The sequence below is a fragment of the Buteo buteo genome, chromosome 4 (genome assembly GCF_964188355.1).
Source record: "Buteo buteo chromosome 4, bButBut1.hap1.1, whole genome shotgun sequence".
In the NCBI taxonomy this organism is placed as follows: Eukaryota; Metazoa; Chordata; class Aves; order Accipitriformes; family Accipitridae; genus Buteo; species Buteo buteo.
Window position 1 is genome coordinate 41,217,258 of NC_134174.1, and position 23,734 is coordinate 41,240,991.

The 23,734-nt window shown below is 40.2% G+C and overlaps 1 protein-coding gene across 8 annotated transcripts in view; it reads right to left on the reverse strand.

The window, feature by feature from the left end:
- Positions 1-9,421: 9,421 nt before the first annotated feature.
- The window catches only part of ZMIZ1 (zinc finger MIZ-type containing 1), a 363,572-nt gene continuing 349,259 nt past the window's right edge, over positions 9,422-23,734 (reverse strand). For all 8 annotated transcript variants that reach the window (XM_075025637.1, XM_075025638.1, XM_075025644.1 and 5 more), the window contains 2 exons: positions 17,721-17,969; positions 9,422-14,053 (listed from right to left, as the gene is read on the reverse strand). In XM_075025637.1, coding sequence (XP_074881738.1) covers positions 13,946-14,053; positions 17,721-17,969 — 357 coding nt within the window. In that variant the 3' untranslated portion in view covers positions 9,422-13,945. The remainder of the gene's footprint in view (positions 14,054-17,720; positions 17,970-23,734) is intronic.

The window sequence follows — 23,734 nt, forward strand, 5'->3', positions numbered from 1 at the left end:
AACATTTATCATTTTAGTTTTCCCAACTTAGTAACTTAGATCAAAGTTACCTATTTCAGTCATATTCAGATACTATTTTGAAATCCTCTCCAGTTGCCGTCCTGATTCTGCAGATAAGAACTTTCAAGAGTTTTTCAAATTCTTAATGCCACAAAACATCTTTGGTTTAGTCCTGGTCTGTGAGGCCAAAGAAAGCTCTTCCATCAGCATACAAGACAACTCCTCTCATACGCCAGTGTACATTGTCTCTCAAAAACTAGTCCTGTTGGGATATTTTACAACGTGCATACATTTTATTTCATCCAAATAATTAATGGTGCAGTTCCACACTGCTAGGTGAACCACAACCCACCGTTACTGTATCAGCACTTCTTCAACCAGCAGTCGTATCACTAATGCAAAGCCACTGGTATAAGAGACCAATTTTTTTTTTCCGTTGAAAACAAACAGGAAAAGAAGTTCTGTTCTCCACAACAAGCTCATGCAAGTGTGCTACACCTATGGTGTTCTGCCCCATTAAACCCGAAGCAAAGGACACTCAGGACGCCTGATGCTTTTCATTTACGATAAACCTTGCAGTTAATGGGACACAACTGGACCACTGAGTCTCCGCAAAATGAGCTCTGCACAGACGTGACATTGTCTGCTTGCTCTGCTCTTTCAGCTTCCCAGATGGAAACAGGATTTCTCTTTAAGACATTTCTGAAAAGGATGCATGGTTTCATACAGGTTATTTTAAGGCAGTAAGTCACTAAACCTGAATAGCATTAATCCGTAGTATTGCAGCCTACCCTTGTTAAAAATTATATCCCTTGAATATGGAAAAATAGCTCCTAAAGTGATTCTTCAAAAAAAAAATAAAAAATAAAAAAAGAAAGAAAAGTATGATTCTAGTAGTTAGGCACCTGTAATTTTCACGTTCCTTGTACTATAAATTAAGTTATTCTAATGAAGGTTAGATTAATGCAACCATGTGATACAATATGACAGAATCACACAAAGACAGCCCCTACATGAGGAATAGTAAACTTTCAATCCTGCCTAAGTTCTTTGTTGTCAAGCAGCTAAAAGTGACTTCATCAGTGACATTCACTGAATCGTCAGAAAGCTGTCAATCAAAGCACTACCCTGACCACAGAGTTCAGGGCAGAAATATAATGGACAATTATAGACAAATGAGAAATCCTAGATGAACACTGCTTTTCAGGCACATGCTCCAGAGAGACCCATACTTCATGCCCATTAAGTGGAAGGACATCAGGGATAAATTTAGCAAGTTAAAGAGTTTTGAGACAGGAGTTCAACAGCTGGCAGTATTGTAGGGATGACTACAGCATGTACCGTGCTTTGTAACTACAGAACCACATCAGGCTATGCCAAAAGGTCCATCTTGTCCCAAACCCTGTCTCTGAAGGAATCCCTATGGAAGAGTGAAAATGGGAGGGGTGTGTTACAGGCCAGTATGCTTTCAACTTCCTACTGCTTCCACTTCAGAGAACTTGCCAAGTTGGATGTGGCTTTGGTATATAGTAATCTTCTTCTTTTATTTTTTTCCTGTGTACTTATCCACTCATTGGACCTGTCTTAACTCTTAGCATCAGCAGCTTCCTTGGCAATGACTTGGAAGCTGCCCTTCCACAGGCCTGCTGCTCAGCGCATCGAGAATCTGTTTGTTTTGAATATTGCTCCCATTAGCTTCATCTAATGTGACCTACCTCTTTACTGGAGGAGACAAGTTGATTGGTATCCATCTTTGCCACTGTGCGTGATTTTAGACCTACATCTTTTCTCCTCTCAGTCATTTTTTTTCCAGACTAAAAAGTCACAGCCAACTCTATTATTATTATTTATAAGAAAGCTGTTCCATGTCTTTGGGATCATCTTTATTGCCCTTCTCTGAGCTGTCTCCACATTTATGGATTTTTTGAGATGAAGGGATCTTTGCACAGTATCCAAGATCGGGGTGAACAGCAACTTTATACATACAGTGCCATTCTGGTGTTTTCTATTCCTTTACTAATCTAAAGGCAATTATTATTATTATTATTATTTTTAATAGTAGCTAAACCAGTATGCATTTTCTAGTTACCTTGTATCGTCTCAGCTTCAAGTCCCTTTTTGGGAAATGATAACTTCACCTAATCTAATCATCAATCTGCTTATTCTCTAGTGACCATAAAAAACCCTCACACTCTTTTTAATGTTGTTTTAATTGTAGTAGCCACTAGGTGCCCAAACCAAAATTAGTACTTGCATGTGAAGTTCTGTGCATACCTTAACAACAGACAGTTCTGGCCCTGAAGGATGTATTATTTAATAAACAAGACAAAAGAAGAGCAAAAGAAAATACCATCTTATTTCACACTTGGGGAACACCGGCAGAACAGCTTTGAACTCTTGCTAAGAGTTAACACATGTCTTTGGTAGAGCAAACAATGCAGTTCTCATTTGCAGGCGTTGGTGAGAAGGCAGAACAACTCGCTTTCTTTCACGGTGGTGATTTCTTTATTTGGGAATATGGACTGAATTATTATCTCTAGGCTTATGCAATAAAGCTACTAAATCACTCGTTATGGTCTACTTCTGCACAGTCAGATGAATTAAAGCTCATGCATAGAGTATGACTAGGAACTTGTGAGATAGAGGTCACTCTCCAAGAAGGACAGAAAAAATGCTCCAACAACTCTGTCAAAGACCACCCTAGATCACTACCAAATGAGGCACAGAGCTAGCTCAGCAAACTGAAATGATTTTAGAGGAACTTTGAACACATCTGTTGGAAGATATGTTCATCATTGAAGTTCTTCAAAATCTGGCTAGGAGATAAGTACATTTGGCTAGAAAACAAGTGCACCTGGCGTCCCTGCGCTATACAAGATAGGCAACAGAATGTGGCGGCACAGACAAAAGTCAAGATAGATGCTTCAGCAGAGCTGTCAGGAAGATGGGTACCCACCCTACAGATGTCATCATTCTCTCTCCCTTCCCCCAACCTCAAAAGACAATACAGAAGTTACAGACAGATAAACAAGGAGGACCCTTTTGATACAAGTTTCTAAATAGGTATTTTTAGAAACACACCTATTAAAGGACCCTTCTTATGTCCTAGCAGAGAAATTCCTGCATAAGAAAAATAACCTTAAATGATACAATAACAGTATTTCATATTGATACATTGCTTACAACTTAAAAGTCTTCATAAACAGGACTGAAGTAACTCAGTAAATATTACCACCATTGTGCCAAGATGGACAGGAAACAACAGCAGTTGAAGTGACACTTCTAAAGAAACAGAAGGACTAAATGCTTGAAACATGACCTAAATTGGGGGATTTTCATTTTAAGGGGCTGGAAATGGTGCTACGTCCCAGCAGATCGACACTGCACTGATAAAAAGGTGACATGTCCGACTGCATGCCTACTTGTTTGTGACACGGGAATGTAGGTTAACTGTATTATTCAATCTTGGATTGCTGCTGTTGGATTGATCTTGGCAGCTGTGGCAGGATCACATTTTGCAACCTACCAACTGCAAGAATGCAAGAACCTGCAACTCGCCTTTGCAGCGCACCGATATGCTCTTCATGGGGCTGTATACTTACACCATGCAAATAAAATACAGACTGCAGCCATCTACCATTAAGCGGATTTCACATGGACATCACTTGATACTGTGATACAGGCAATTCCCATGGTATTGATTTCAACATTGATTTTAAGAACCCTTGCACATCTGGGACCTAGTTATCTCAAGGACTCTGCTTATCTGGACTGTTAGTAGAGGGAGAGGTCATACAGGGACTCGGCTTGATTTTAAATGGAGAGAGCAGGAACTTGCAGTGCGCATTCCCACCCTCCACCTGCAGAGCCCAATGTGCTGCACTTCAAAACACTCAGCGTAATTTTTTCTTCAAGGTTTTGGCTAAGCTAGATGATGAGTTGAGACCTGGAAAGGATTTCTGTGATCTGTATCTGTGATATGCATTTATTTATGAATGGGGACTAGAGTGGGGGAGATGGTGAAAGACCTTTCCATTATATTAAGTGATTGCAGTGTGAAATTAAATCATACAAGAGCTCAAGGGGCACAGAGTAGCCACACAGGTACATTTACAGATAAAAGGAAAAAATGCTAATAAATATTTCCCCCAATCAAGGTTTCCTCTTAGGAACTTGTAGTAACCCAGCTCACAACATGAACCTTCTCTCCAGCACACACTGTATGTAAAGGAGGAGTTTCCCCACATGACTTCATACTAATTACCTACAAATAGTCATACAAGAAAAACCTCAATCCACTCATGCTCTTTACAGCTATGATTAGCATTTTCATTTCAGAAGTTCTGAGTGACATTGAGTAATGAATTCCAACCAAGCAATCTCCCTGCATAATGTATGGAAACTCACTGCTAATATGTTGGATTACACAGCGCCTTTACGCAGTGCCCAGGGCACCTTGGAGCTGCCTGCAGTTTCCCAGAAGATTGTCCGTACACCACTACAGCTGGTCCGTGAACGTTTACAGAGAGATCACAACAGCCTGATGAGGCATGTAGGACATTTTAAATGCGTATTTTTAGGATACAAGAAAAATGCAGCTATTACTCCCAGTGGACTCACAAAGCTTCAGTACGTCTAGATAGGTGGTTTGTCTGTGTGTGGGTGAGGAGATGCTTTGCACACTTACAAAACAGCATTAAGATACAGCAAAAGTTATGGGAGCCCTTCTATATTCTAAACCACAGATGTTTCAATTATAACAGGACTTGAAATTTATAGGAATCAGTTCAGTTTATTTACCTGTGAAGTACCACCCCTGGTCTGAGGAACAAGGTAATAGTATCAGAAATACTTTTAGAATTGATTAGTCATGCTACTTCATCTTGTATGAGTAAGGTAAGTCTGGAGCTTGGGATGATCTTACTGGAAATGGAATTGCCCAGGAATTACTCATTAGAGGAGACTCCTAGCAGCTCCCTCCTGGGGAGTGGAAGTCAGCACCGCATTGCTCCCCGTCCCATCCCGAGAGGCTGTTGCAACACCTGCTTGCATGGAAACCTACATGGTTCTCTCACCGCTACCTGCTCCTGCCGTGCCTCATCTTTTCTCTCGGTGTGTGACTCCATTGACCAGGTCTTGTTTCTGTGAGGTAACAAACACATAACTGATAAAACCAAAAACAGAGTACTGACACTTCCTATAATCACTGTCAAGAACACTAGAAAATGCAGCCAGGTGAAAGAAAGGGGAAGAACATCATACATTTAGCATTTTAAGACTGACAAAGTGGTAATATGACATCCTAGGCTGAAGTGCATTTTAGAAGATAATTTTACTTGCAACTTAAGTGGGAAATGGTTGCAGTGTTCACAGAGGCATGGGACGCATGGTCCCGTGCAGCACGCCACCAGCAGAACTCCAGATTCCCAACTATATGTTTTTCATTCCCCATCCCTGCTACAGTACTTGATTTTTTAAAATTACTTTCTTATGGGCCTTTGGTTCAGTTTGGTCCCCTTTCTGATCTTTTTTCCTCCCCAATATTTAGCAGCTTTCTACACAGTTATTTTCCTTACATTGTCATGTTTTCATGACCTTCCTTCTCTACGCTGTTTCTCAAGAGCTCTCCTTTAATCAGCTGCCTGGTAAAGCCTTGGGTTTTCCTTGAATTTGTCTTGTGTGTAAATCTGAATGATGACTCTTTGAGGTAACAGCTGCCTCTGTACCCTGTACAAGATGAATTATCCTGTCTGCACTAAACTAATTCTAACGATAATCATAGTTTTGAGACATGTTTTTTACTTGTACAACTTCACAACAGGAGCTGAAAGCTAAAAATAGTCAGATAGCATCAGTTTGAACAAGAATCACCTGGAAATTAAAAGCTTCACAGATGTAGCAAGACTAAAAAAAATTCCACCAGTTTTTCTAATTAACAATTCTGCTGGAACCAACCTTGCAATACAGAATCTCTCAGATTCCTTTCTGCTTTTTTGCTATGTCAGTACAGAACGGATTGCTTACCATCAGCATATACCAGCATTATTGCATTAGCTAGCATGGAATGTTATGACATATGACATAATCGCATGTGACAATCATCTGAATATACGATGTCCCACCATCTGAGCTAACAAGTTGTCAGATGCAAATTAACGTGTGTCACATTTACAACTGAAGAACATCATTTTTGGATAATGAAATGTTTGGTGAAATACTTAAAAGCTCAGGGTAAGAATTTCTATTAGCATTCAGAGGAGTTAGGAGTCTAGGTTTCCTAAACTTTTGATTCCATCTCAGTGTCACTCCTGCACATTTTGCCATCAGTTTGATAGTGGCAATATGAAAGTAATGCCTCTTCCCAGAGGGACCATCACTCATAATTTAGAAAGGAAAACTGCTAGCCAGATAGGATTTCTTGTGAAGCAACACATTCTGCATAACTTTATGAAGAGGGTATTTTCAACAGTCACTAACTAGGACAGCTAATCAGATGGGTACATGGGTAAGTCCAAAATTCACTGATTTTGCATGTCTTAAAAATGTACATTCTAAGAAATACAGAAGTAACAAACCAGGAAAAAATAAGCACTGATTATAAATTTGAAACATAAGAATAGTTGGTAAAAATTTGAATAAATTTAAATATGCATTAAAGCCCCAATAAGACTTCAACTCCAGCACTTCATTTAATAAGCGTGGGATATTTCAATAGTTTTTGCAAACCAAATGAAGACAACAAAAAAAGAATGCAACCATAACAACAGACTGAATATTTTAAAAAATATTTATATTTTTCTAGTGTTTGACCAGTTAAAATTTATTAAAACTAACAACCTGTCTCCGTGTTCACAATAATTGATATATCGATACATGAACAAGGTGACAAATGAAATTAAATGTTCCAGAATAGTTCAACAAAATCCAAAAACCCAATATCATGAAACAACTATGGACAAACAGGAAAGTCTAGATTGTAAGATTCAATTAAAAATGTAACTGGTCAAAACTCTGAGCTAGGGGAAAAACAGAACTGATAATCCCAAAACTCTTAGAATGTCTAATAAAGCCCAAAAAGCATCAAGAAACCTGTGTATTTTAAAGTGGTAGATACTAGTGTTTCTAGAGAAGCTAACTTTACTGTAACTGGATCTATCAACAAATATAGTGAGTTCAGTAATTGGACAAACCAAGCAGACATATTGAATAAACAGGGAAAATAGCTTAATCTCATCTAGTCCACACACTTCGAAAAGAGAATGTTTCTAACAGAAGGATTGATTTAAATAGCAGAAAACCAATTATTATGATTTAGGCAAGGAGTTTCTGGAAATGCAGATGAACTACGTAGCAAACAAACCAATAAGTCCATCTGTACCATGCTGTATGCTAACTCCTGTAGGAGTAGTGACGTAATTGCTGTCTGCTCACTTTATAAATAAAATTGAATAATTGATTAGGTTCCTTGTGGACTATTTTTACGTTCCCCCAGAAAATCCTGTAGACTGATGGAGACAAGATACCTCAGAAGAAGATTTCGGAGGTCTGTCTCATACAAGAAAAATCCTGTGTTTCTTTTAAAGACAACAAATGTGAATAGTGCATTGACAGAAAGGCAGGCATTAGGAGTAATATCCTGCATAGAGTAGGTAGGATTTCAGCAACATAGAAGGTGGAAAACTGTAATAAAGTGACATGCTGGTAATAATTCAAAATGTAAAAAAGAAAGGTAATCATTTATGACTGGAAGTTCACAATACAGGAAGATTTGTACAGACTTGGAACTTACGCAGTAAGAGAGAAGTAGGTTCTGGCTAAACATACATATAAATAAGACTAGGTACATGAATGTAAGAATACATTAATTCGTTTTAAAGGGAAATGGAGAAGGATAACAAATAACAGCATTATATATAACATATCAGGTGAGAGTTGTACAACTGTTTCATATGCTGTCTAGCTTACTTCTTTAAAGGAAAGCAAGCTTCAATATTTACACACAGGACTCCCATCCCCATCATCCAAGCAGAAAACAAACAGCGGGTTTTTCTTCCATGTTTCTAATTGTTTTCAGTCTCTTGCTCCTGTAAAAGGCATGATGAAGCGCATGGCAGCAGAACATGAAGTGCACAATCAAAATAATGTGATTCAGAGATCCATACTGATTAGGAAGAGTAGAGAAAAAATGTAGGGAAGTAAGAGTGAAGTTTTTCAACAACTGGTAAGCACACTGATAAGCAGAGAAGTCACAGACAGATACTCATGTAGGTGGCTGCCTGGAAGTACAGAGTGCATGATGCACAGACACACTGCCAGAGTGCGGGACGGGAGACACCAGCATCAACTGGATACACACATCGTACCTATCCTGGGATCCTTCCTTGGGTGACATCTGGGAGAAACTCCACTTTCAGAGTTGTCATAGCCTCCTCAGCCTTCAAAGTAAGCTTGAAAAATGTACAGAGCTTAAGGACATCACTCGAGCTTTTCGTACTTTTCTCCATCTGTACAGTGCCGAAGCTGGTTTGCACAATGTCTTGCTGACACTTCTTTGGAGCTTCCAGGAAAACAGAACACCAAAACCAAAATATTCATTAGTTATTGGCTGGTATGGATAAATATCTTTTCTGTTTCACTACCGAGTGCCCTGTAACTCAGTTTTATTATGGTGTCCTAAAAGCCCATTGTAATGGGTAGTGCCAGCAAGGAAGGCTGAAGTTGAGAGTCAGAAACAAATGATTTTTCCTAGTTTCGAGACAATGAATCTCTAGTCTACATTTTTTTAAAAAAATATATATATATCTGTATATATACTTGTGTGTATCTCAACAAACAGTAAGGACTTGTGTGCTTGTGGAGCTGCAGAGTAATTGCTGTATCTCAATTACATACTTGTATAGATACTGATATTCTGAAATGGTTAGGTTGTTCCCATGTATTTGAATGCACTTCAAAGGTGGGTTTAGACTAAACACTTCCACAAATACCATATACAAATGCAGAGATACTCAGTAATTCTCTATTAAAACAAGTTCTCAGATGCAAAGTGACTGGCATATGTGGCCGTGGCTAAGTATGGGCGCAGAACTCTGCCGGGACACGACCTGTGCATGCCATGGCCATTTTTTAAGTACTACTTGTTTAGGTGATACGCAGTGCCCTGCGTACTGAACTGCAAGTCGCCAATATCTTGCTCGGCAGGGACTTTTTTCTATGTGATCTCATGCTTATCAGTAAATTTGCATTCATAATCTTTCATTCTGTGCCTCTTCCAGGGCATTCGCCCCTTTCCCTTCCTGCAGCAAGTCCTGGTCCCTGAAAAGGTCCATCCTGCCCAACTGACTTCCACATTAACACAGACCAGGGAGGGCAAAGGGGAAGTTGGTTATTTCAAAAAGAAACTCAAAATTTACAAAGCAGCTGCCAATTAGCCAGACCTTAATTTTGTAGATTTATTTAGGAAAAAAAATTAACATGAGCAAATGAGAATACTTCAGTGTTACAACAGAGTATATAAATGTCTAGCAATAGTCAAATAATTTGATCTTTAAATACAAAATAACCACATGAACACCTAATATACAGGTTTCATCTGAATACATATTTATTAGATAAATATTAGGTTGTCACATCATCTAACTACATACAGTTTTGCAAGACTAAAAATCACAATTATTTTTTCTGACCAGTTTAAAGTATGAAATGATTGCATTGTACTGTACATACAATGTACAAACAAAGACAATGGCCATTTTTGCATGTTACTTCAGATTGTACTTTTTTTTTTTTAATTCTTCTCTGATCGTGATATCAAAAATTGTACAAAGTATGAATTTGGTTACAATTTTTTTTAATCCCCTTATTTTTCTTCATTATTTCTGTAGCACCCTAAAAATACACAGGTGATAGACTAGTACACGTAAGCTAAATATTACATGTAGATAAAACAAAACAAAACAAAGGATCAGAGTATATTACAGAAGTGAAAGTGAAACAAATGCTGAGACTCCACAAACGCTAACAAACAGGATTCATTTTCCACATAAGATGGAGCTTCAAGCTTTTTTTTTTCCTGCGAAATAAAAACAATGCACATTCCAAGGAAAATGAATGCATTTCTGTTAACATGTCTCTATTTGTCATTTACATATGTACAGCTGTCCCTTGAGTCTCCGCTGCAGACATTGGCGTGTATCTGTCAGTCCTATAATAATGTCTTGGCAGCAGAACTGTAGATCTCTGTGGGTTCTTTCCCAGATGAACTTCCATAGGGAAACAATTAAAAAGTAAACAAACAAAAAAAAGAAGAAGAAAAATACTACTGGAATTTCATATAATAATTAAGCTTTAAAAGAAATGACTGTGATTACCCTATTTGCTAGGTTTTTTTCTCTAAACTTTAATACGGCAGTGAACAGATAAAAAAATAACTAAATTTTCATTTAGAAGCTTTTTCATACTGAATCCACTATACAGTACCTGATTTTAGCTGACAGATAAGTTTTAAAACTGTCTCAAATGTCCAACATTTGGGTGATGGGTAAAAAATGTATTTTCTCTCTTAAGTTCTGCTTAGAAACCAAACGTTTCTGTAAGCTTAAAAATGTCAACCGTCCACTTTAATTCTCTATTACTGTACAAAGCAGATGCAAACACTGCTCCAAACGTATTGCTAATATCTATAGTGGGGTTTTTTTTTTCCCCTTTATGCTTTCCAACAGGTACTTTTAAATGATACATTTTAAACACTACCAGTTAGCAAAAGGTCAATCCTTAACATACCTGGTTTAAAATACTAATGTTGTGTTTAAGAGAAAAATCATTTCAGGTGACTTAACTTAGCTGCTCAGGAATCAATGGAGGGTGGAACATTAAATAGAATCAATCAAAAAAACCTGAGCAACCAGTTCCAACCAATAGTGAGAAATCTTCTTTATTTGCAAACCTATGGCTTAAGAAACATCCCCCCCCCCCCCCCGAACAAAAACCCCAAACTCTAAGGGCATAAAGTCAGTTTATCATTAGCCACCCCTGCAAATGACTTCAACACCTATATAAACAACGCAGCAAAAATACAGGGGGAATGACTACAGTAAAATGGCTACAAAAACACATCTGTAACTGAAGAACGGTCTTCCTAGGAATTGTGTGATAGCAGCACCACACCACAACCATATTACCATGTATTACACCAAGGTATCATTAATATTCTGCAGAGAACCTCTACAGGTTGTCAAGCCTACATAAGAAAAAAAGACACTTCTAAGCAGAATAAAATATACTATACTGTTTCCCTCCCCCACCCAGCAACATCCCTAAGTGTTACCACGCCCCAGTTTCAGAGACCGGAGCACCAGTATAGTGATATACATATGGTACCTTACATACTTGCTGCTTGCCTTAGTGCATCTTTACCTGTTCGGACAGCTGGTGCTAGGTGTTCCGCTCACTTGGGCAAACGAACAAAATCTCTGCCATGACCAGCCCACAGTCACCACAGTCCATGAATATTGGTTGGTTAGTTGTTTTTTTTTTTTTCCCTAGGCAATCACTTATTATTATGTTTCCACGACAGAGCTGGGCCCTGATTGTCCAGGTACTGCCTGATGTATCAATTCATTCATCACACAAATGGATATGAAATTTCAGCTAATTCATCAAAATAAAACAGGGGAAAAAAAGAAAAAAACACAACTCCCTTATTCTGTTAAAGAACCCTCAATTTTCTTTTTTAAAAAAGGACCCATATTTATCTTCAGACAAGGTATTTAAAAACACCAGCAAAAGTATAACCAGATCATGAAAATGTTGAATATTATCAAAGACGATACTAAAATATTCACAAAGATATTTACAATAGCAATTCTTAAAATAATTGATTTTGCATAATGAACAGCGCCTTTCTTAAAAAAACTTGAAACAGGAAAAATATAAGTGTGGGACCATCTCTACATAATATGTTTGACAGATTCAATACTCCTACTGGAAAATAAAAGAACTAAACCGCCATTTCCTTTAATATCTACAGCAAGGTGCTGCTGACTAGCATATATATATCATGACGCACGTACAGCAGTAGTGGGAAACGTTAACAAAAAGAGCAAAATAAAACAAAAACCGCAAAGAATTTACAAATATGACTTTGGTGAGGAAAGCAAATCCAGAGTCGTAAGCACAGAGCATGCCATTTACAGCATTGCAAACTAAACACAGAGGGCTAGGAAGCTATCTAGTCAAACCGACAGGTACAAACAAAATTTTGCCTGGCACTTCAGTTTAAAACGTATTGTGGCGAGCAAACGAAGGGTGTTTGATTGGATTTGGGATGAGGAAAAGGAGTAGGGTCAAATTTGCTTTAGTAATAAAAAGAAATGAAACCAATAACTGTACAGTGGGCAAAAGCTGAAATGTTGCACCACAAGGGCAAAGTTGGCACACATGCACTTCTTACACAGCTACTGTACATCATTTATAAGAAAGAGAAAGAGAGAGAGACGAAGAGCACAGAAATGGGCACAGAAGCAATAGGAAGCTCATGCAGGAGCAGCAACCACACGAGAAGCACAGATCACAGGGGCAAGACAGTGATTGTGGCAGCAGGGTCTCTTGAGGGCAGTAGCAATCTACCAACAGTTACTTATTCTCCCCATGCCCGGTCCTTCAGGAGAAAGAGCTCATCCCGGCAGCCAAAGTTTAAAAAAAGAAACTGAAGGAGGAGAAAAGAAAAAGGCTGAATTATCCGTAACAGTCACGAAAACGAAACGCAAAGCAAAACAAAAATGAAGTTGCAAGATGTCTGTCCAATGTCAATGCCCCTTCTCAAGCTGATTATTAAAAATAATTATGCAGATAGTGACGTTACTCTCCCTCCATCCTGCAATGACTTCCTGGCTGCCTTCAACCCAGCTTGTCTTACTATGTATGTATTGTGCAGTAAAGACAGTGACACAAACGCTCAGGGCACCGAAGGCTGTAGGTAATAATCAGGAACAGTTTGGTTCGCATCCCCCCTCCCTCTCTTTTCCATTCCGTACGGCGTACATAGCAAAAAGATCTATTGCAGCAACCTCAGCAGCTGGATGTTAACGCAGCCACAAACGGTACTGATTTGAAACCAAAACCACAAAAAAATCCCTAAACATGGCAAACTTTTATTATTATTTTTCCTGGGTGTTTCCAATCTGTGTGTTTGGCCAGAGGAATCCTCTGCAAAGAGGTGGTTAAGATTCCTGCACTTGCAGAAATACCAACACCCACGGCTGCAGCCTGGAGATTCTCAGGACTCCGTTACTGAAGTCGCATTAGCTAAACTGCTGGCTCCCTCTGATGGGCCTGTAGGTCTTCCCTATCTTTGCCACTTCACTGTAGGATTTGTGCTTTTCTGAGCTTTGTACGTGTTTTTGTTTTTCTTTTTGTGTGTGGCCAGGACAATCGCTCCAACACAAACCTGTGGTTGGAGGGGGGCAGAGGGGAGGTGGGGTGGAGGGAGATACAGTTTCAAAAAAATGGAAGAACACGCGTTGGAAGGACACTCTGAGATGGGTCAATTAAAGACAGTTCCATTTTGTTGCCTTTTCTTCCCTTGCCAAGATTCATTTTTGCCAAGATACTTCACACTATGTTTATCACAGAACTCTCTCTCTAGAGGATGAACAACAAATGGGGTTTCCAATAGCTGCACAACTGTCTATGCTTCTTTCTCACGTGTAGCACGGCAGACTCGGAGATTACTGCATTTATTTATTTTTTTTATTTTTTTCTCCCGTCACTTTCGCAGTCTTTGAAGCTGACAAGAGCAGTTCTGAGATGAAGAAAGCAGGGAGTGCACCATTGGATCAAGTTGTGAGTTTTTTTTCTTCTCTTGTGGAAAAGGAGTGTTAAGATTCCTCGCTGTGCAGCCACACACGTGTGAACAAGTGAAAGGGAAGGGAGAATACATATGGTTTCAGTTGTTCTCAAAGAGAGACAGAAGGTCATCATTGCTATTGCTTGGCAAATCAGGAGGATCCAGGTACGAAAGCAGCTCATCTGGATTTGTGAGTTCTGGAAGCAGCTATAAAATATAGAGATAAAAGGAAAATTACAGATAACAGGAACACAATTGAGAAAAAAAGGGATTAAAGACCACACATTCCTGGAAACTGGCTTTCATATGTATATATCCAAATAAATCAGAAGGCAGCGACACAAACCTAATACCCTAAGATGATGCATTATCCACTTGTTCGTGAAAGTCTCTATTATTCAGTTTTCACCTGTGAATTACATGACCATCTCAATTAGGGTTTCTCAATCAACCTCCCCATCACAAAGTTCATCAATGAACAAAGTATATTTCCTGGCTAGCGATGCTGACAGAAACTTCTTGATAAATGCTCATTATGTATGTTAGTTTCATATAGAAGACTGAATTAAAAACTTGAAACATGCAGTTTGAGTAAAACACATTTGAGCTTTAAGGTAAATCAACAGAGACTGGTCTATCTGACTTGCACGTCAGTGAGATGGTCGCCCAAAGCCTGCACCCTTTCCTCACCCCTCAGCCACCCCTAATGCCTCTGTGCGCTGAGGTAAGCTCTGAGGCAGTGAGCTGGAGCAGGGAACTCACCCAGGGTTAAAACTAGCCAAGAAAGAAGAAAAAAAAAGAGGAAAAAACCCAACTGAAAGGAGGGCCTGGGGAGGGGAGTGGCAAGGCAGGTGGGTGAGTCCTCTTCCTTTCTGTGGCAGTGAGTTTACAATGGTTGGAAGTACTTCTCAACTACAGCATTACATGCAATTCCAGACATTTTAAAGGGTCAGGAGCATAACACCCCATCCAGCAGAAGAGGCACTGACCTCCACAAAGTTTTAAAATATCAAAAGGAATAGTTGTGGGGCTTTTATTTATATTTTTATTAACACTGTGTTTCAAATACAAAATTTTGTCTTTCCAACCATCACTCAGATTGGTTTTGATCTGACAGATAACAAGCAAATCGTAACTCCTGGATTGTGTACCAGGCAATGTTTTCTGCTTTATTCTGCATCTCACCATATCCTAGTCAAGACTAAAAGTGTCATAATATATAAAAAACAGCAGGGAAGAGTTTGTAATAAACTCCCTTTATATTCAGGGTTGTATTAAAGCAAAGACAGAAAAATATGGACTGCTTTAACAAACTCAACAGTAGGGATGAGAAATTAATTTTAAGTCATTCTATGTTTTCAAGTACTATAAGACTAAAAGCTTGACTGCATCATGACTGCATCACATTTAGCATGCAAATATTATATTTATGTGCTTCTATTACTCTTGTGTAAATGCAGCTTCGTCTTCTAATGTTATATGGATGAACATATTTTTCAATAAGCTAAACATGAAATGCAGAAAAAAGTTTATTACTTCCTAAGCATTTAGAAAAAAATGCAATGTCAAGTTTACATAAACAGAATCTCCCAGAAGGAATGCTTTTCTTAAAATACCGCCTCCTTTTATTCATGGTAGAAATACTATTGGCATAGTACTAGACTAAAGATATAAGGCTTTTAAATGTATTTCACCTGCTATCACAATTTTTTATGAATACCTAGTACAGAAGCCCAAAATAAAACTGCAGCCCCACCAAACATGTAGAAAGTAAAAAATGGTTGAATTTGTCCTATGATTTTACAACTCAATTCTTAAAAATTTAACATAACATCTCTGAGACTCATTCTTGTATACAGGGGATTTTAAAAAAAAATTTTTTAGAAAGGTGAAAGTTTTAAACAATATACTCAGTATCTCTGAAAATGAAGTCTTCTAAGTTTTGAGTGTGACCTCGGCTTGCCTTGGCTGCCCAGCTGGTGTGAAAACCAGAGACCTCAGAAAGGACTTGCTGGGCATTGAGGGTGCTGTGCTGGAGCAGAGGTAAGAGACGGGGGAGTGCCGGGGGCTGTGAGGGGGAAGGGGGCAGAAGCTACAGGAATGTGCTAGACTTAGAGGCAGAATCTGGAGAGGTGCGCCCAGTGCTCCTGAAGTGAATACTTGAGAGGTTTAACCAGTCATTGGACTCTCGGTGCCTCTGCTGTCTGAGGTACAAGTGCAGGTCACCTGTATCTGTATGAGATGTACCCTTTAACCCAGGTTAAACCTTAGACTGCATCACATTGAAGTCCTAAAGAATTAATGTGACCGTGTCAGTAGGAGCAGACCAAGTTGTCCATGGTACAGTGCCCTGTTCCATTTGCTGCATGGGACTTCAGTCAGCCTGGTTTCACAACACAGCCACTGAAAGGTAAACCCATTAAAATAATCCATCTGCTCATGATTGAGCTCACACATATTTCAAAAAACTATGTTGCCCCCACTATATAGCACTTGGCTTCTCATTTAGCTAAGGTAATTTCAGCCTCCCATTAAGAATCCAGCATGCCTCCATCAGTGATAACCACAGTACTGTGATAAATGTAGAGGTATTTCTACTTTGCTTTTCACCAAGGAATGAGTGCCTGACCCATAACAACATATTTTATGTTGCTTAAATATTTGAAGAAAAAAAAAGACATTTTTATTTCACCTATTAATATTGTTCATACAGGGTCCTTAAGGGTTCAGAACTCTAACTGCCATATGAACTACCACTCCCAAAGGATGTGCATGTGACTGTGTTGTGTGAAACAGCAGCAGTCTGGTTCACACAGAAGTTACTCCACTGAGCACTGTTCCTGTAACTGGAGCATCTATCCCTCCCGTAACCCCTTCCCTCCCCTCTGCGAGGCTACCTGCCGGCACAGTGCTCGTGTGTGACAGGGAAGACGTAAGTATACAGCAACAGTAAATACAGATATAAATCCAAGGCACAGAGGCGAACATTTCTCTCAGAAAATTACACTGTGCAGCAGCAGACTTTGGAACAGACAGAAGATACACATACGGGAACACACAACTCAAATGAAAATCCGATCCTAGTGCTAAGGAATTTCTATTTCGGGAGGTAGGTGGTTAACCAGAGAGATACCTCAGATAATTCACTTCCGGCTCCACTGAATGGATGGTAAGAGACAGAAGATTTCTTTTGGCCTTAAAACTAGGTTTATCTTTGTTTACTTGTGAGGTGCCTCCCATAGTAGCTAAGGAGGCAAAAGACATCCTTGCTGTTTATCTTCCTATGTGGCGTACTGGGAGGAAGCACTTGTGCTGCTGAGCTACCCGAACGAGCGGGTATGCACGGGCACAGCCTGGATTTGGCCACAGGGAGCCGGGCCGGTGCCACAGGGTGGGCCAGCACAGATCCTCCTCCCACCAGCCAGGGCATGCTGCAGGGCTCAGCCTGCAGCTCGCTCGGCACAGCTCTGCCACAGTCAGAAACCACACACAGCTGCGTCCTTCCTCTTATGCAGGCACCGCGACGGCTTCAGGGTCTAGATGAGCACACGGGAGCTCCTGTCCAGCGATGAGGGGGACGGGAGGAGATGGTTCCCAGCCTGGTGCCTGAACTGCCGTCTGAAGAAATGCCTGCCTTGGTGCTAGGAAGAGGCTATGGCTCACACACCACGCAGCTGCTCAAACCAGAACCGTTCTCCCAGCAAGCCAGGAGCACCCTGTCACCTCGGCTGCAGCACCTGTGCCCATGTACCAAAGCATGAAGGGATGGCATGTGCTGTGGAAGCGGCTCCCCATCCCCGTGCCCTCCCTGCCCTCCCGCCGCGATGCGAAGCACACGCTATGGCAGGCAGATGATAGTATGACACAGACTTACATCCAGCGAGGGCTCCGGCATGTCGGGTGCTCCCTGTCCACCAGCCTGACCCTCTAAGGCTGAGGAGGGATTAAAGGTCAGGTCACTGTGTGGATGGTTGCTAGAAGCGGCCGGGGGCGGCTGCCGGGACTGCTGGGTAGGAGGCCCGCTGTGATGTAATGGCTGCCCTGACTGGCTGCTGGGGTGAGGGACGTGCAAACCTTGCTGCATGGAAGTATGGGACTGATCAGTGCTGCCGGGATGAGGGATCTGCGGAGGAGGAAAAAAGCAGGAAAAGAAAGTGAGGCCACAAGGTACAGTGCTCGCAGTGCCTGACTCTGTAACCGCATGTTACAAAAGGAAATAAATGAATTAAAAAAAGACACGCACAACAAAAAAACCACAAAAGAACCCCAAAGAAAGAAATAAAAAAGCACAATCGGAAAAGAAAACTCCATATCCCAATGCTGGAGGAAGTGTTTCAGCTTTTTGAATGTTATCTGCAAGGGGGAGATAAACACATTGGATTTGCGCTGTTGGTTTGCTTCCTTGTGATGTGGGAAACTGCGCTTGAAGACGCAAAATAACAAACCCCAAAGAGGAGGGAAGGAGGCTTATGGGTGCTGCTTAGCATTAGCAAGGCAGATGCTTTTGCTCTAAAAAATTCCATGAATGAATGGAGAATGTGTTGAATAACGTCCCTATGCCAGGAAACCGATTAACTGAGAAAATGCATAATTTCTGCTCAGCTCCCTTATTGGGTAGCTTCCTGACACCGCTGCCTATTCGTGTTTCAGCTCATTACAAATATCTTGCAAACACCAGCCCTGTCCCACTCCTCCCCTCCTTTTTTTTTTTCAGAATGCAACAACCCTTCTAAGGGCTTAAGATTTTCCTTGCTGATATTCATGGGTTCTGATGGTTGACAAAAACCCAAGTCAGCTCACCTAGAGAGCTCCCCACACATCAGCAGAGCTGCTGTAGGTGGCTGCATACCTCCTGACTGCTAAGCACAATGCATTAGCTTAAACTAAGCTAATGATCACCCTTCTGTTTTGTATTCATGCCATGGATAAATTCTCTAGCAAAAGCTTAGTATTTTTTATGTTTTCTGTAGGGGAATAAACTACCAAACCACATGCATCTTCCAAACCCTATTATGGAAGAATGGGGGAAAAAGTCTTTCTCACATGACAGAGAAGCAACAAACACACACAAGCCCAATTCTTCCTTCTGCTGCATGTCACATTTAACGCTAGTGGATTCTCTGGGGCTTGACCTTGGTGCCATGAGAAAGAAGTGTCTGAGTGCTTCAGAATCAGATGTCTCATGCTAATTGGGTATATGGAGAAGCAAAAAATGTAAACATTTTTTGAGGAATGCTACATATTGCCACAAAGTGGAGCTGAAATAAAAGAACAGATACATACAACAACAGCATGAAATTCATCCAGCCAAGCCAACAGAAACCAGCAAAATGCTATGTCAGCATTGACCCTTTCATATCACAGTAAACTGCAAGGTTATTTTAACCTTAGTCTTCAGTTTTGGAAAGCAAAACTTAACTTAATTAAAATGTTCCTACAAAGTTAAAAAAAATTAAAAAACCAAGCATTTTAAAAAAATACATTTCACCACTCTTATGAAAACTGAAACCTGCATACTGATCCATTGGGACAGTCATACTCAGCTACACGGAGGTCCTTTTCAGTACTTTGGTAGTATGAAGGTTGGTGGAAACGAGCAGGATTCTATCTGCAACACCACATTTGGGCCTCTTTTCGCATATGAGCATTTAAAGTAACTGTTAAAAAGTACTGCTACACACTCTTCTCTCCATTAGGGTCACAGTTTGACTACTTGGAAAGTATTCTGTAATATTATTATTGTTACCTTAGGGGTAAACTTGTACAAAATCTGCTCACAGACCACACCTTAATGTAACTGAATCTGCAGCCTAAAAACTTTGCAGAAGTCCAAGTGAAAGTCCATGTCTATCCAAATAGTACTGTTTCCTTCTTCATTCATTGGGGACACGTGCAACAAAGTGTGGAAATTAAGAAAGCTTACTAATAACAAAAAGTAAAAAGCAATTTAGGACAGTGTTGCTGAAGTGGGAAAGCAGTTTCCGGAAAACAAAACAAAACAAAACAGGATTATCTTGAAAAGTAACTTAAATTTATCCCTGAATGCACAAAGCAAGAGTCATACTGGCATGTTTATATCAATAATTATTTAAACCAAGAGGCATTAATACATTCTCAGACATATTTCAAAACAAATAAGCAGGTTAGAAATTCTACATTATGTTTGTACAGACAAGCATTTTATTTATATAAATATTTAGTTGATAAGGCAGTATCTTGGGCCCTGAAGTAACTGTTGGGTAGGGAGTAATTGTTCATTGTAAGACTGAGGGCCACCATAATCTTAAACAGCCATTGCAGGTTCAAAATCCATCTGACTTAGGCCACAGACTCTACCATCTTACCTGTGAGAAAGCAAAATGCTCAGGACTTCAACCTTTTTCTATTTGCATTCAGCTAACTAATGATAAGTTTGCCGTGGTGCAAAAAGATTCTAAGCAATACACTTTGTGCATGTGCAGCTTGTGTCTGCAACTCCCATCATTTTATTTTAAAAACACTAACCCACACTATGAACACGGAGTCTAACAAAGTTGCCTTTGCTTCCATAGCAAAGTAATTCCAGAGTTGTGTTTAGGAGCATAAACTTTGGCACTCTTAAAACATTTACAATCTGTAAAAGAAAAGCTTATAGCAGACACAACGTCTTCAGCTTAATAGCACAAACCAACAGAACTCTTTATGAGCCCAACAGTGACCTCTAGGAGTGCAGAGATGTATAGCTGTAGAGCAACAGGACCTGCCAGCTGCAGAACAATGTTCCTTTTATCTCAGGATAAAACTGATAGTGATAAAAAAGATCAGCAGATTAAGTCAAAGGTTTATATCTCTCTCCATTACTGGGGTCATAGTTTTACCAACTCTTTTTCTGGGTTAGGTGGCAGAACCACTGAAAGATGCCATCCTGCCCGCTGCTGTTCTTGGCCACTTTTCCCATCCATGTCTGTCATTGGGTGCATCCTTGCAGACATGCAGTGAACTCAACTGAGGAACTGACATGGATCAAAGCTCAACTTCCCCACCCCCACCCCTCTGAAGTAGTTTTCAATCACATCAGTACCTGGATCCAGATCACTTCATGGCTCAAATAACACTTGTGCTGGTGTGAGAGAGAAGAAAAGTGAAAATAGAACAAGACCAATGACTTTTTACAGTGGCACCAGCTCATATCACCTCCTTGTGTACATGAAACTGTAGTGTGACCATCCATTGCTCTGCCATGTACCACTCCTTACACTGTCTGCAGTGAGCACTAAGCTAGAGCTAACTCTGAATTCACCTTTGTCTAAAACTTGTTTACAATTTCTGAAAACAAACATGATGTGATTGTGGCAGCTATTTTGTAGCAATCTTGCACTGACATAGAAGCATCTGTTCTACAGTTCCCACAACACTTTACACTGTAGAAGATGTATTACTCCTAGCCACGTTTCAGGTCTTGATTTTTTCTTCTTCCACAGGAGTGGAACAGCAGTGTTGAGAGAAGGTAGTTCTCATGATCCAGCCCTCGTTACCCAGCCCTACCTACACTGGGCAAACACATCTGCATTTCCTGGAGTGGCCTACAGAGTATGTCCGGAGGGGTCAACTTTCTCTGCCTACCATTATATAAGGGCCACCACATAAATCTTCATAATAGGAAAATTAGGAGCTTCCTCAGCAGCATTCAGCTCCCATTAGAGATAGACCTTGGGTCTCGACTCACCTTGTAAACACAAAATGGGCAAAATGAGTAGCAGATTAAAATAAAATACACATTAAATGTGTAAAAAGGAAAGACTGAAAGCCAGACAAGAGCACAGGCAATATCTTAAAACCTTAGTTCAATTATGCAATGCGATTTATAGTTATTTTCATACAGAGATGTCTGTCCAAAGACATTCAACTACACAACTTAGGAATGTGTTAATGGCATGCATTTCTCCAAAAGCAGTAATTTTAAAGCTGCCTTTCCTGAGAGTCTGCTACAGACAAACAGTTGTTCATTTTTGAGAGGGAAGAAAGGAAGAAGGAGAAAAAGAGAGAAAGAAAACCAGAGACTTTGTAACACTGAAGCAGCTGTGTGGGAGCACTAACAGTCCTCAAATGTGGCCTGAAGACTACATGCTTACATTGACAAGGTCAGTCTAATTCCCTTGTGCTAATAGACCTGAAAACAGATCCTCATTAGAGAAAATCAGCCACTGACATAAACTAGATGGAACCTGCTTTAGCACTGCTTCCCATTCCCACACAGTATAGCTTGCATATCATGATAGATGAGGGAGAAGCGAGGCAAAGTTTTACTTTAATTGCCAGCTATCATAAGCAAGTATCAGATTTGCTACAGACTGGCCCACAGAACCAAAAATCTATTAACATTTGCCCAAATACCCTCTTACAGCTCTGGAACATGCATAGCCTTGAGCAACTTTCACCTTTACTATCATCTGTAACCAGTCCCATTTTCAGAAAGCCACAGATTCTTCACTTTCATATTCAACCACTTCATATCCCTACCACTTCAGAGATTTCACCGGGACAACTACTATAGCAAAGGTATAGCCGTTAACTGATGAAGTCAAGAGGTAGGTGTCAAGTAATGGGAGGCAAAGAATAATTCCCTGTGGCTTTGATTCAAAGGAAAGCAGCTGTGAGTGGTTCAGGTTGGTAGTAGCTCCCCTCACTACTATATTCTAATACTGTATGGTTGGTTTTGATGCAGATAATTCAGACTGCTCTTTAAGCTTAATACATGGAATTTGCCAATGTAAAATTAAGTTTACACCATGTTTGTTCTATCCTTTATTAGCCTGTAAAGTGTTAAAGTCGTTATGTTTCTGGACTCTTCCTTTGCAGACAGTCTTGTTACTTGGGCTCTCTCCAAGCTATACCAAGAACTCTCTCTCCACTCTCTTCCTATTTCTCACCATCCTCCTTGGAAAACCCACTGCCAGTTAGAGGAGACATTGACTGAGCAGGCTTTTGCTGAGCATCTGCTACCACATTTCCTCATTACATTCTGAAATTGTACTTTCTAGTATTCACTAAAGACACGGCACAGATGACTTGTCAAGTTAAACATCCTTCCTGTGCAGTAACAGCAGACTATAAAGCCCCTGCCCTGTAACTTAAATGAATATAAAAGGATGTATACACCACCACCACCCCACCCCCACCCCCCGAGTTAAAATAGATGACTAGCCATGCCTAAGAGCTAAAATGCTGCTGGTAGCTTCTGGAGATATATAAAGTTCTGTATATATAACCCAGTGCTCTGAGCAAGCTGCTTTTCCAACGCACAGTTCTGCCTCTCCATCTGAGGCCTGAGGAACCTCCATTTTGTAGTCTCTTACACTGATACACTCTCAGACCACTGGCAGCGTCTCTCCTTGTAATCTACAGGCTTGTCCTATTCCCAACAGCTTAAAGGTGCCTTTCATGCTACCTGGGTAGAATTCCCTCTCAAAATGCTTTGATGCAAATTTTGCCCTCAGGGACAAAGCCAGGAAAGATATTGTCCCTGCTTTGAAGTCAGTCAATGTCTTGCTATAACAAGCTGTCTGCTGAAGATGGATATTCACAGACCCTGCTGGCCTAGGGAATGAAGTCTAGTTTTTTTCAGGTGTCAGAGCAAAGCACAATGATTAACACAAGCACACCAAGCCAGGTTGTCTCTTTCAGATAAACAAACTTAAATGACAATTTGAAAAGCTCAGAAATGCTTCTCCAGAAACTCGAAAAGGCCAGAAACTAAAAATGGCATTTTTGGCATTTCTCAGGACTACTCTGTTTCACAAACTTCCAAAGTGAGGAATCCACAAAGAGTAAAAGCAGTTCACAAGGGAAGTCCGTTAGCTGGATGAGAGCTCCTTACACCCACAAAGGACAATCTATATCCACAGCACC